The 14,164-nt window shown below is 49.1% G+C and overlaps 2 protein-coding genes across 2 annotated transcripts in view; one reads left to right on the forward strand and one right to left on the reverse strand.

Annotated features, from left to right (window-relative positions):
- Positions 1-290: 290 nt before the first annotated feature.
- Positions 291-2,424, reverse strand: HES2 (hes family bHLH transcription factor 2). The gene is made up of 5 exons (XM_015812729.1): positions 2,380-2,424; positions 2,178-2,273; positions 1,071-1,164; positions 518-711; positions 291-338 (listed from the first exon to the last, which is right to left on the reverse strand). Exons 1-5 carry the CDS (start codon positions 2,422-2,424, stop codon positions 291-293), a joined length of 477 nt encoding a protein of 158 aa, XP_015668215.1.
- Positions 2,425-5,987: 3,563 nt separating this feature from the next.
- The window catches only part of ESPN (espin), a 23,003-nt gene continuing 14,826 nt past the window's right edge, over positions 5,988-14,164 (forward strand). The window contains exons 1-5 of the mRNA XM_015812730.1: positions 5,988-6,302; positions 6,798-6,991; positions 12,764-12,950; positions 13,080-13,262; positions 13,585-13,716. Coding sequence (XP_015668216.1) covers positions 5,988-6,302; positions 6,798-6,991; positions 12,764-12,950; positions 13,080-13,262; positions 13,585-13,716 — 1,011 coding nt within the window. The remainder of the gene's footprint in view (positions 6,303-6,797; positions 6,992-12,763; positions 12,951-13,079; positions 13,263-13,584; positions 13,717-14,164) is intronic.

Here is a 14,164-nt window from a genome sequence, read left to right on the forward strand (position 1 = left end):
GAGAGAGAAAGAGAAAGAAAAAAGATAAAGAGACAGAGAGAGAAGAGAGACAGAGAAAGAGAGAGAGAGACAAAGGAGAGAGAGAGGTCAAAAGTGCCTGGATGTAAAATTACTTTCTCCCAAATTCCAATCGCCAAATCGAAATTAAACAAAACACCAGATTTCCATTCTGAATTTAGTTAACCGCAAGAACTGACCCACAAGTTTTTGCTTTTTTAAAAAAAGGAAAAAATAAATTGAGTGCCCTCAAAAGAATGAAAGATAGAGAGGAGTCGAGGCCGAACGGGCACTCAGAACAGGCACTCAGGCAGAGACACACCGAGGCATCTTCCACACTCCTGGCACATAGAAATTTTATCCGGGGGAGGGGGGGAGAATTATAAATAAGTCCCAAACTGGGCCAGGTGAAATTTTCCTTCCTTTACCAGGGTCTCCACAGGGGGGGAGGCTGGGCGGGCTGGGAGCCCCCCCAGAAGCTTCCTGGGTCCCGCCTGGCAGGGCACAGGGGTGTCTCCGCCTGCTGCGTGGCGGCCAAGTCTTTTGCCGAGTGTGTGCAGTTGCGATGCCAAGGGTAATCCTTGAAGTTCTGCTCTTGGAGCCGGGCCAAGAGTTGGTGGCACGCCTCTGGGCTCAGCAGGTCGTACTTGGGGATCAGCGTCGCAAAGTGGGACAGGCAGGCGTGGTAGCCTTCGCCATAGCCGTCCACCGAGCCTGCGGGAAAAAGAAAGTCAAATTTATTCCCTGAATCCCCCATGCGGCTAGTCCTCAACTTAACAGTTCATTTAGTGACCGAAGTCACAACAGCACTGGGAAAAAAGGGGATTTAGGGCTGTTGTTAAATGAATCACTGCCCTGGTGAAGTGCTTGACTCACAACATTTTGTTTAGTGACCGTTCAAAGTCACAACGGCACTGATTCATGGCCATATTCCCTGATGGTCATGTGATCCAAATCCAGACGCTTGGCAACTGACTCGTACTTATGACGGTTGCAGCGTCCCGGAGAAGGTTGTAAAATGGGGCAAAGCTCACTTGACAAATGTCTGCACACACAAGCCTTGTCACACTCACCGGGAAGCGTGCCACAAGACGTTGGAAGGTCCTTGAGAAACTGAACGGTCATCTCCAAAATATCCGCTTTTTCCAGTTTGGAATAGCAGGAACTCTGGAATGGAAGGGAGGAAAAATTGTTGAGAAACAAAAACAATGCGCAACGACACACCCCGCAAGTACGTTGCAGGCAAAGTAGCCCATACGCAGAATAGAAAGTTCAGGGACACACCTTCGTGTGACACAAAAAATCCCAGCAATCCACAGCAAATCTGTAGAGCCTCCATGCTCCGGAGCACTCAACCCCTAAATATGGAATGATTGCTTCCGAGCATCCCTGTCAAATCGTTATACTTTATAGTACACGCGTGTAGGGGGTCTGCACATGGATGCAAAGAAAACCCCACATTCTGATGCGTAAGTATAAGTGCAGACATTAAAAACATAAAACTTGAAATGTATAAAAAGCCTTATTTGGGCTCAAATCTAATAATCTACTAAGCTTAAGTGCCATCTAATTTTAGCAGAGGGGACCTTGGTGGTCTCTGAGCTTAGAATTTTTCTTGCAGACATTTCAATAACTAATAACTAGGTCACATCATCAATACTAGAAGGGAGTGAGGTTTTCAGGGGAGAGGAGGAGGAGGAGGAGGAGGACTGTGGGGTCCTGGGTGATCTCTGAGCTGGGTGGTTTCCTTGCAGGCGTTTCATGACCCAACTAGGCAACATCATCAGTGCTAGAAGGGCTATTTATATACAGCTCCCTTCCAGCACTGATGATGTTCCCTAATTGGGTCATGAAACGTCTGCAAGGAAGCCACCGAGCTCAGAGAGCACCAGGACTCTTCTTCTTCCTCCTCCTCCTCCACCTTTCTGCAACCTCCCCCCGTTCTAGCACTGATGATGTTACCTAGCTGGGTCATGAAACGTCTGCCAAAAAAAAAGCCCCCCACCAACCCCAGGGACCCTCAAGGACGCCTCAATTCAACCCTTGGTTGGTCCTCTTAGTAGAGTCGCGCACTCTGCCCGCCCGGATGGCCCTGGGCCCTCAATCCTTCCCCGCCGGCCGGGGGGAGGCGGAGGGGGCTCCTGGGGGTCCCGGCGTGGGGAGGGGGCGCCGCCACTCACGTCTTTGCCCACCAGGGGCAGGATGAGCGTCTTGAGCTGGCCGAGGCTGCAGTTGATGCGCGCCCGGCGGCGCTTCTCCATCAGCGGCTTCAGGCTCTGCGAGGGGGGGACAGAGGGGAGACGGGGGGGGGTCAGTCCGACGGCCGGGCCGGGGAAGGGGAAGGGGAAAGGGCTCGGTTGGGCCTCCCCCGCTCGGACTCACCTTCCGCAGCTCGGAAGCCTCCACGGTTTTCCTCCCCGGACTCATCCCGCCTGCGACGCGCAACGGCCCGGCGGCAGGAGCGAGAACCTGGCTCTGCCCCGCCCGGCGGGGGCCTTTTATACCCTCCCGGCCACGCCCACATGGACTGCCGGGCCCGCCCCGCCCCGCCCCTTCAGAGCCAGCGCCGCCTGGCCCGCGGAACTCGCGGCCACTTTGCGAGTGGTGGCCGCCGCTTGGCTGCCAGCGGAGTCCCGGGCCAGATGGGGGCTTCTGGAAGAGAAACCTGAAATGAAAGGGAGTGAGAGGAAAGAAAAGAAAATGCGAAGAAAAAGAAAGGCAGAAGAAAAAAGAAAAGAGAGGAGAGGAAACGGAGAGGAGAGGAGAGGAAAGGAAAGGAAAAGAAAGGAAGATAGAAGAAGGAAAGGAAAGGAAAGGAAAGGAAAGGAAAGGAAAGGAGAGGAGAGGANAGGAAAGGAAAGGAAAGGAAAGGAAAGGAAAGGAAGATAGAAGAAGGAAAGGAAAGGAAAGGAAAGGAAAGGAAAAGAAAAGAAAGGAAGATAGAAGAAGGAAAGGAAAGGAAAGGAAAGGAAAGGAAAGGAGAGGAGAGGAGAGGAGAGGAGAGGAAAGGAAAGGAAAGGAAGATAGAAGAAGGAAAGGAAAGGAAAGGAAAGGAGAGGAGAGGAGAGGAGAGGAGAGGAGAGGAAAGGAAAGGAAGATACAAAAAGGAAAGGAAAGGAAAGGAAAGGAAAGGAAAAGAAAAGAAAGGAAGATAGAAGAAGGAAAGGAAAGGAAAGGAAAGGAAAGGAGAGGAGAGGAGAGGAGAGGAAAGGAAGATACAAAAAGGAAAGGAAAGGAAAGGAAAGGAAAAGAAAAGAAAGGAAGATAGAAGAAGGAAAGGAAAGGAAAGGAAAGGAGAAAAAGGTGATCTTTTATCTTCGCTACAATAGTTCCAAACAAACAAGATTACCTGATTTGAGCAGGAGGGTGGACTACAAGACCTCAAAGATCTCTTCCAGAGAGATGATAGATATAGATAATTATATATAGATCTGGCTCCTAGGCGCATCAGCAGAGTAACCACTCCACGTGTCGCCCCCCCCCCAACATCTTGGCCTGCGATGCTGCTTTGGGTCTCGGAGGGGCCATTAATGTAACCCGCCCCCCTCCGCCCCCCCACCAGCCAGGCTTCCCCCCCCCCAGCGGCTTAGGGCGGCCCTCCAGCTGTCTCTGCCGCGCCTCTTCAGCACCCTGGAGAGCGGCCGGGAAAGGCGCCACGCGGCGGGGCGGGGCGGACGCCCCCAAGCGCGCCCCTTTTCTCCCCCTTCCCTTCCTCCTTCTCCCCCCTAAAACAACTCTGTTGTGTATGTTGTTGACAAGACGTGGCGGATGCCACAACGGCCCACCCAGCTGGACGAAAAGCACAATTTCTCCAAAGCAGACTCGCTTTGGATAGAGACAGGCTGCATGTACATTTAAGAAATACTGCATAAATAAAGGCAACAGGAATCGGCCTGGGATAGGAGACCACAGGGAAAGCACAGAAGACTAGAGGGGGGCGGGGAAGGACTGATAATCAGCTGCACGTCTGGCTGGGGCCAGTTCTGGGTTCAAATGCTGTTCCACCACGGGTGTTGCAAGACCAAGAAAGCAAAGCTGAGCTTCCCCCTCCCATAATTGAGCTGTCCGTGTGGTCTGGACGTTGAGAATCTCCCCTGGGATTGGAATAGTTGAGGGAGGGTCTTTTGTGCTGTAGAGACCCCTTGAACGGCCAAGCTCAAGAGAGACTCCTCAGTGGCACGTGCTACAGCAAGGCCTTCTGTTCCTCTAACGGCCGGCCGTTTGCACTAAGGGACGGTGGGCAGAGGGGTGGGCACAGCTGCCCCGGGGGGGGGGGGCTTAAGGAAAAACGCAGATGACTGCCAGCCTCTATCAACAAAGGGATTTAAAGTCTCAAACTTAGCAGAAATGGCCAAGATTTCCGCTTATGTGAAGGATTACTCACAAGAAAGATATATATTGGTTTGGAGAAGATGGATTGATTATATTGAGTTTAAATATGGAACAAAAAAATATCATTTGGTTTTTGAATGAATTTTAGAGTATTATTTTTGTTTAAAAGTTATAATGTTATTTAGTTTTAGTTTTAACACTCAAAATTATGTTATTATTATGGTATTTAATAATTGTATATTTGTTTTAAAAGAGAGTTAAAGGAAGTTATAGATTTGTTAGATTATTAGTTGATTAAAGTTAGTTAGATTATGATTATTTTATTGTTAACCCTGTGATTGGCTCTAAGAAGTAAGGGGGGGAGGGATGGAGGGTTGGGTTTGGGGGAGGGGGGATTTATATTGTAAAATTTTATAAAATTTTCAATAAAAACAAAAAAACAAAGGGAGTCAGGGGTCTGGAGGCCAAACCGTACGAAGAACGGTTACAGGAATTGGGTATGTCTAGACAAGGACTAGGGGTGACATGATAGCATCTCCCAATATTTGAGGGGCTGCCACAGAAAAGAGGGGGGTCCACCTATTCTCCAAAGCACCCGAGGGCAGGTTAAAAAATAACAGGTGGAAATTTATCAAGGAGAGGTGCAACCTAGAACTATGGAGAAATTTCCAGACAGTAAGAAAAATTAACCGGTTGCCTCCAGAAGTTGTGGGTGGAGGTTTTTAAGAAGAGACTGGACACTCCAGAATGATTGCAGGTCTCCTGCTTGAGCAGGGGGTTGGACTAGAAGACCTCCAAGGTCCCTTCCACTTTAATGAGTCTATGAACTGTGGTTGGGAACTGCCTTGGTGCAGCTGGCTGCAGCCTGTAACTTGAGTGTCTTAAGAGAGTGGGTGCAGATATTTAACTGTTCTTTGGGTTTATTTCCTAGGCCCGACCTGATTTTTGCACACCCCCTCCCCGGCTTCTTAACAGCTCCCACCCACCCAATTTGGAAGGAGGGGGGGGCGTGTCTCTCAAAAGTTTTTGAATTGCAAAATAACGGCGTGGTGAGCGTGGCTGTGCTTTTAATGGGTGGTCTTTAGCGCCACCTTGTGGCCAACACGGAGTATTGAAGCTTCCCTAATAGATCCCCTTACTTACCGGATCTTCTGCAGAAATTTCAGTCTGGATCTTGTAGCAATTTGGGGAGACCTCGCTCCAATGGCGGGCTTTCCCAAACTTGGCAACTCGGGGGAGGGTCCCAGAATTGCCCAGCCAGAAGCAGGGACGACGGGATACGAGCAGCTTTTAAGCCCTCGAGGAACAGCCTGTGTTTATATTAGATAAAATGGATAAATTATCAATAAGATAAAATAATGGGAAATATAAAATATAAAACTGTATAAAATATAAAATAATATAAAGATTAAAAATTAAATTAAATTAAATTAAGCACTCTGTGCACGCTCAGAGGTTGGGCCATCCGGATGCTGAAGGACAGCTCCCGGAGGTTGCGCAAGTCGGAGAAGGCGCAAAGGAGGGGGGCGAGGGGGGGGAGAACCCCCTCCCGCGGCCAAGGAGGGGCGTGGCCTCCCTCCAGGGGGCGGGGCCGGAGCCCCCCTCCCCTCCCTCCGCCCGAGGCTCCGGCAGAGCCGGCCGGGCGCCAGGCGAGCGCTATGGCCGGGGAGCGCGCCCTGCTAGCGGCTCGCCAGGGCGACCTGGAGGCGCTGAGGGCGCTGCTGCCTCCGCCCGCCGACCGGGGGGTCCCGCTGCTGCCCCCCGCCGCCCTCCGGGACCCGCTGGGCGCCTCGCCGGTGCACCACGCCGCCCGCGCCGGGAAGCTGCGCTGCTTGCGCTACCTGGCGGAGGATGCCGCGCTGGGCGCGCAGGGGCGGGCGCGCAACGGGGCCACCCCGGCCCACGACGCCGCCGCCACGGGCCACCTGGCCTGCCTGCAGTGGCTGCTCGGCCCCGGCGGCTGCCGCGTCCAGGTGAGCCTCTGAGCATGGGCAGAGGGCGGGCGGGGAGGCAGGATCGCCGGGGAGAAGGCGGCGCGGGCGCTTCAGGCTGTTGGGGACCCCAAGAGGGGAAGTGGGGTGTCTGTTTCTCGGTTCCCCCTCTGGCCACCTGCGGTGCCTGCGGGAGCTGCTGGGCCCCGGTCAGGTGAGCCTCTGAGGTCGTGCAGAGGGCAGGCAGTGAGGCGAAGAGGCAAGATCGCGGGGGGGGGGAGCGTGGCACGGGCACACTCGTGAGACTACTGGGGACCCCAAGTGTGAAAAAACTGCCCTACGTCCCTTTCTTCAGTGGTGCTGTAACTCTGAACCGTCACCAATGAACTGTTGTAAATTGAGGACTACCCCTATTGGGTCTACCGGCCGAAATATCCTTCCGTGGCTCTTTTGGATGCCCTCCCTGGTGCCCGCTTTGCCAGACAGCCTCCTTTGAAGTGTCGGTATTTTTGATGGTTGGGATTTGTGTTTTCACAGGACACGGATAATTCGGGCGCCACCGTCTTGCACCTGGCCGCCCGTTTCGGCCACCACGAGGTCATCGAGTGGCTCCTGCGTTTCGGGGGCTGCGACCCCCTGGTGCCCACCGAGACGGGCGCCTTGCCCGTCCACTACGCTGCCACAAAAGGAGATTTCCCTTCGCTGCACCTGATCCTCGGACACTCTCCCGGGTAAGGGACGACCTCGCTAAATCATTACAGGTAGACCTCAACTTACAAGCACAGCACATCAGTTAATAAGCAAGCAAACCATGAAAGACAGTCCTTGGCATACAACTGCTGTGGAGCCCAATGTTTCCGTCATTAAGTGAGCTTGGCACCATTTTGCGACCTTTCTTGCGACGGTTGTTAAGTGAATTGCTGCCGTTATTAAGCGAGTCACGTGGTTGTTAAGTGAATCTGGCTTCCCCACGGATTTTGCTTGTCGGAAAGTCGCAAAAGGGGATCCCAGGACACTGCGACCGTCGTAAGTACGAGTCAGTTGCCAAGCGTCTGAATTTTGGTCACGTGATGCTGCGACGGTCGTTAAGTGTGAAAAACAGCCCTAAGTCCCTTTTTTTTGCAGGGCCCTTGTAACTTTGAACGGTCACTAAAGCAACTGTTGTAAGGGGAGACTATCTGTATTTATTTTTATTTGGTTTTATTCATCTCCTATCAATGGTGGTTTTTGCCTCGGCACCAGTGGGTTTCCTAACACCGATGGGCTTGTTCAGATCTGTCAAATCACTGGAGAGAAAAGTAAGTTTTTTACCCTTAGGCAGGAAAAACCAAGTGCACAGGTATGGGATAGGTGGTACCTGGCTCAATAGTGAGATGGATCTTGGAGTCCTGATGGACAATCCCTTAAATAGGAGCCGGCCGTGTGCTGCAGCTGCCAAAAAGGCCAACACAATTCCAGGCTGCATGAACAGAGGGAGAGAATCAAGATCACGTGAAGTGTTAATACCACTTTACAAGGCCTTGGTAAGGCCACACTTGGAATGCTGCATCCAGTTTTGGTCACCACGATGTCAAAAAAGATGTTGCGACTCTAGAAAAGTTGCCGAGAAGAGCAACAAAGATGGTTTTGCCAGCATCCTGGTTTGTCCGTTGCTAGAATTGGCTCCCATTTGTCCAGCTTCTTTTCTGCTTCTGTGACAGCTTTATGGCAGGGGCTGGGTGGGGGGGGGGCTTTGGAGTCCCGATGGAAATTTAGCCCATGTGGCTTTGCAAAAAGCTGATAACACAGCGGCCTTTGTCTCCCCCGAGGTTGTATAAAGGGATTGTGCTGCCAGGCGGGGCTGGAAGGCTCTTTGGAGGAGGAGAGCAGCCAAAATTTGGGTGGGCAGGGAAGGAAGGAGGGGAGGGCAGTTGGGGAGGGGGGAGGCCAGGGGGGGGGAGTGGGTGGAGATTGATGCCTTTTCTCCTTGTGGGAGGAGAGCGACAAATGTGAGTGTCTGTTTTCCTGATAGGGTGGCTGTGTGTTCATTGGCCCTTTAGCCATGTTGAAGGATGTGCAAGCTGGCCCATAAACAGCCATGTGGGTGGCTTGAGAGAGGCAGGTTGATAACACCTCCTTCCTTCCTTCCTTCCTTCTTTCCTTCCTTCCTTCCTTCCTTCCTTCTGTTTGTCATCTATCCTACTTTCCTTCATTCCTCTCTCTCCTTCCTTCCTTCCTTTTTTCCTTCTCTTTGTCATTTATCCTACTTTTCTTCATTCATTTTTCTCTCCTTCCTTCCTTCCTTCCTTCCTTCTCTTTGATTGTCATCTATCCTACTTTCCTTCATTCCTCTCTCTCCTTCCTTCCTTCCTTCCTTCCTTCTTTGTCATTTATCCTACTTTTCTTCATTCATTTTTCTCTCCTTCCTTCCTTCCTTCCTTCTCTTTGATTGTCATCTATCCTACTTTCCTCTCTCTCTCTCCTTCCTTCCTTCCTTCCTTCCTTCCTTCCTTCCTTCCTTCCTTCCTTCCTTCCTTCCTTCCTTCCTTCCTTCTCTTTGATTGTCATCTATCCTACTTTCCTCTCTCTCCTTCCTTCCTTCCTTCCTTCATTCATTCTCTTTCTTATCCATCCTTCTTTCCTCTCTCTCCTTTCCTTCATTCCTTCTTCTCTTCGTTCTTTCTTTCTTTCTCTTTCTTCTTTCTTTCTTTCTTTTTTTTCTCTTTCTTTCTTTCTTCCTCTCCCTCCCTCCCTTCCTCTTGCCTGCCCATCTGCCTTCAATTTTACATATGTGAATGAAAAGAGGAGGAATCCCTTTACAACCCTTTGCCACACCTTTGAAAATCCAAAACCCTCTGTTCAGCCACCCAACTCAAAGCGGAATGCAAGTACCGGAAGGGACCTTAGAGGTCACCTAGCCCAACCCCCTGCCCAGGGAAAAAAGAACGCCACCATAGCTTATCCAGCCTCTGCTGAAGTGCCTTACTTAGAATTAAACTCCAGCCAAAGGAGCTAATATGAAATCACCCCGGCTGTCAAAATAGGTCAGCGGGATGCTTTGGAACCGTACAGTACAGTACGTGGGAGATTAGAGTGTTTTTAATCTCATTTTCCACACCGAGTGAGTGTGGCTCAACCACAAATAGCCTTCGGAACGGCTTGGAGGGGTAATTAAAAACCTGCCAGATATGTTATTACTGCCAGCCAGAAACCGGCTTAGAAGGGGGGGGGGTCTCTCAAGCCTTTACAACGTGGAAAGTCCAGTTAGCCCCCAAACGGACATGTACTATTTAAGCGAGGCCTCAATTTGCAAAATTATTTTTAAGACGATTTTCAAGAAGAGACTGGCAGCCATTTGTCTGAAATGGTCTAGGGTTTCCTGCCGGAGCAGGGGGTTGGACTAGATGACCTCCATGGTCATAAGTCACAATGAATAGAGTTAATAATAATAATAATAATAATAATAATAATAATAATAATAATAATAATTATTATTATTATTATTATTATTATTATTATTATTATTATTATTATTAATAGAATAGAATAGAATAGAATAGAATAGAATAGAATAGAATAGTTGAAAGGGATCTTTAAGGTCATCTAGTCCAACCCCCTGCCCACAGCAAAGAAAGTTTCTCCTCTTTTTATCGAAATATCGCCCCCCCTCTCTCTCTCTCTGAGAGTTCTGAGGATTACGTCCACCACCATTTAAAGTCCAGCAGGAATTTGTAAGACCTTGATAGGATTAGCGGAGTTATTTGCACGCCATTCTCTCCCCGTTTAAAACTATCTCGGTTTTGATATTGGCTGGTTTGGGAGAGAGATCAAGGTTACGTCGGTTTGCTTATCCCGTGTTCGTACCTCAAAGAAATACTATTTCACAAATAAATAAATAAATAAATAAATAAATAGGTAGCCCTTGACTTAGCGACCGTTTACGAAAGGCCGTAAAATGGGGCAGAATGCCTTTTAACAAGTGTCTCGCTTAACAGCAGACACAAACTTGGGGCTCAACTGTGCTGGTAATTTGAGGACCCCCTGTACTGCTATCATGTTCCCCTTCGTCCTTCTTTTCGTTAAACTGGACATCCCCAATTCCTGCAACCGTTCTTCATGTATTTTATGCTCCAGAACCCCTTAATCCTCTTTGTTGCTCTTCTCTGCACCCTTTCCAGAGTCTCAGCACCCCCATCCGACAACCCCATTTATGCAGAGGCTTCAAGCCTTGAATAAATCAGGCTGGGAGTTTGAATGTCTGAATTGCTGATTTTGCTTTCCGTGACCATAAACCAGCAAGACTCCGTCCTTCCAATGTTTGCTTGTCTTAGTTAAGAAACAACATGAATTATTTACAGCCAGGCAGGAACGATCTTTCATCGTACACGCCCCCCCCTCTGTGACAACTTGATCTCAGTCTCCGTTACCGGTTGTTGCAACCGGATCCCCCGAGGTTGCCAAGAAACATGGATGATGGTTTATACAAGGAGGGTTTAGCTAACTCAGCCTTCGCTTATTGGTTTATTCTATTAATTTAAAGGTCTTTCAATTCTCTCCTTTAGAATAGAATAGAATAGAATAGAATAGAATAGAATAGAATAGAATAGAATAGAATAGAATAGAATAGAATAGAATAGAATAGAATAGAATATAGTGGAATGAAGAATAGAATAATGGAATGAAGAATAGAATATGGAAAGAATAGAATATGGAAAGAATAGAATAGAATAGAATAGAATAGAATAGAATAGAATAACAGGGCTTTAATTTGGTTCTCTATATAAAGCAGGGGGCTAGGCTGGATGACCTTCACGATCCCTTCCTAGCCTCACATCATCCTGCTCTTTAGCGTGCCCTGGGTTTGGGGTTGGACTAGATGACCTCCGAGACCCCCCCTTCCCACTCTCAGCATTCTGGACCACAACCCCTGGCCTGGTGGCTACATCCTTCACTTAACCTTTTGTTTTGGGGCTAAAACTCACAAAATTCGGCCAGGCAGGACCAGTCAGGGAGGTGGAGGCGGGGGAAGATAGACCACCAGGTGTTCCATTGTCCCTGCCTGTTTTTTTATCGCTGCCTTTTTTTGTGCCTTCCCTGTAGCTAATCTGCAGCCTGGCACAATAGAAGCTGCCTTGAGCGGTCTGATTTATGACCACGCCCGCCTCTCTACGCTATGCCCGGCTGTCTGTCCCTGCGGCACAGATAGGCCTTATCAGTGCCTTTGCAGCTTCCTGGGGTGGGGGGGTTCTCTCCCCCAAAGCTGGAACGCCCACCCCTTTGGCCTGGACAGCGAAGGGCCGAATCACCTTGAAGAAGCTTTGTATTCCTCGAGTTACGTCCACCATTATGCCCAAACTTTTCATTTTCTAAGCGGGACAGCTACTAAGTCAGTTTTGCCCCATTTTATGACCTTTCACGCAGGCACAGAACGCTGCGACCGTCATAAATACAAGTCAGTTGCCAAGCGTCTGAATTTTGATCACGTGACCACGGGGGATGCTGTGACGGTCATAAGGGTGAAAAACGGTCCTAAGTTGCTTTTTAAAGTGCCGTTGTAAATACGAATGCTCACTAAATGAGTAGTAAGTTGAGGTCTAAATGTAAGCCACCAAGAGTCGCTTCAGAACAAGGTGGGCAGCAGGTAAATTTAATTAATAATTATTAACAATAATAATTGGTGCCAGGCTGCCGGTAAGCTTTCTGGGGTCTGTATCTGGGTTGCTATCCTCCTGATCGCCACTAGGGGGAAACAGGTCTTGACATTTTCCCATGTGCTTTGTCGCCCCCCTAGTGGCACTCTGCAGGATAGCAGTCCCTATAGGGCAATTAAACGAGCCGATTCGCAAAATGGCACGTTCTCACGGTTCGGATTGCTCCAGAATTAAATGTTTTTTTTAAAAAAACCACGTTGAATGAGTTCGTATTTATGACATTCGCAGTGTCTCGGGAGAGTTTGCACTGCTTAAGACACAACACAATTGTCGGTCCAGGGTTTGTGAGTTTGTTTGCAGAGAAGAAAAAAAAAAACTCACATTCAGGAGTGGATGGAAAGAGAATAGGGTTGCAAAAAAAAAACCACCCGGCATCTCCAAGACATGTCAATCAATTATTAAACAACCCAGCTGAGTTTTTCTTACGTTGCCTTTTTGAAATATTAAACAGGTTTTTAATTGGGCGTTTCTGAACAAGAGAATCGACATCTGCAAGAGGGCATCCGCGCGCCCATGCCAATGTGGATTTTCTGGGTTTAAAAAATAAACTTTCCAGCAAGATTTAAGGCAGGGAAATTGTCTGCTAAATTCAAGCTACATTTGGTTAGAATTGTTCTTTGGGATATTTCCATTTGCCAGCCTCTCTCTCCATAAAAGTACTGGAATTAAGATTATCTACAGGTAGTCCATTGATCAGTGATCAGTTATCAATCAGAAAAGAGCTGGAATTTGATCGCTTTTAAAAAGAGCGAACTTGACGGTTTGATCTTTGAAAAATCTGTGTTTTGTTTTGTTTTTAATTTTTTCTTCCAGTTCGGTCAACGCCCAAACCAAGAACGGTGCCACCCCCCTTTATTTAGCCTGCCAAGAGGGTCACTTGGAGATTGTCCAGTACCTGGTCAAGGACGGCGGGGCCGACCCTCACCTACGCGCCAACGACGGGATGACGCCCCTCCACGCCGCGGCTCAGATGGGCCACAACACCGTCATTGTGTGGCTGGTGAGGATGGGGACGTCGGCGGGGCCTGGCTACGTAGAATTCACATACACATAGAGGTGGTCCTCGGCTCATTTAGTGACCGTTATAATGGCACTGATTATTGATTTTTTTTTCCTGCTCGGGGCTTAGATGAGTTTCACCGACATCAACCTGTCGGAGCAAGACGAAGACGGGGCCACGCCAATGCATTTTGCGGCCAGCCGGGGCCATGCCAAAGTCCTGAGTTGGCTGCTCTTACACGGAGGGGAGATTGTGGTGGACAAGTGGGGAGGCACCCCCCTGCACGACGCCGCAGAGAACGGGGAGCTGGAGGTGAGAGAATCGGTCGGGGAAAGGGTTGCCTCTTGGTGCACTTTCCCTCCGAGGGAGAATGGGAGGCCGCAGCGGGGCTGGGTTTGGTTTAGCTCAGGGCCCTAGTGAGTCGCTCTTTTCTCTACCTGGGCTCGGGTGTGGGGGAAATAAAGATAGGTCGGGAGGGATCCCCAGAGGCCGTCTAGTCCAGCCCCCTGCCCGGCGGAGGGATCCAAATTGAAATTTAGGAGGCTAGAAGGATTGAATAGGACCATGTAGGTCATCTAGTCCAACCCCCAGCCGCCCCTGTGCTCACCCTTGTCTTCTTCTCCCCCACACACAGTGCTGTCAGATCCTCGTGGTGAACGGCGTCGACCTTAGCCAGCGCGACCAGGACGGCTACACAGCCACGGATCTTGCCGATTACAACGGCCACTTGCAGTGCGCCAAGTACCTGCGGACGGTGGAAAACATGGTGCAGATTCGTGGGGGGGGAGGGGGGAGGGGAAAGGGGCTGGGAGGAACACAGGTCTGTCTATCTATCTATCTATCTATCATCTATCTATCTATCTATCTATCTATCTATCTATCATTTATCTATATCTATTTATTATCTATCTATTATTTATTTATCATCTATCTCTATCATCTATCTATCTCTATCAATCGATCGATCTATCTATCTATCTATCTATCTATCTATCTATCTATCTATCTATCTATCTATCTATCTATCTATCTATCTATCTATCTACCTACCTACCTACCTACCTATCTATCTATCTATCTATCTATCTATCAGAGAGACAGACAGACGGATAGATAGGTGGATGCTATTTACATTACTGTATTATTTTTTCTGTTTTCATTTTGGTTTGATTGCATTGCTTTTTAATCTTTTTGTTCTTTTTTTATTTCTTTTT

Source organism: Protobothrops mucrosquamatus, unplaced genomic scaffold, assembly GCF_001527695.2.
Source record: "Protobothrops mucrosquamatus isolate PMUCROS unplaced genomic scaffold, P.Mucros_1.0 scaffold109, whole genome shotgun sequence".
Classification (NCBI taxonomy): Eukaryota; Metazoa; Chordata; class Lepidosauria; order Squamata; family Viperidae; genus Protobothrops; species Protobothrops mucrosquamatus.

Bases quoted from the DNA above. Each gene is read 5' to 3' on its own strand.
- HES2 (XM_015812729.1), bottom strand. From the start codon at position 2,424: ATGAGTCCGGGGAGGAAAACCGTGGAGGCTTCCGAGCTGCGGAAG. The intron at 1,165-2,177 runs GTGAGTGGCGGC...CTTCCATTCCAG, and splicing joins TGCCCCTGGTGGGCAAAGAC to AGTTCCTGCTATTCCAAACT. The intron at 339-517 runs GCGGAGACACCC...TCTATGTGCCAG, and splicing joins ACTTGGCCGCCACGCAGCAG to GAGTGTGGAAGATGCCTCGG.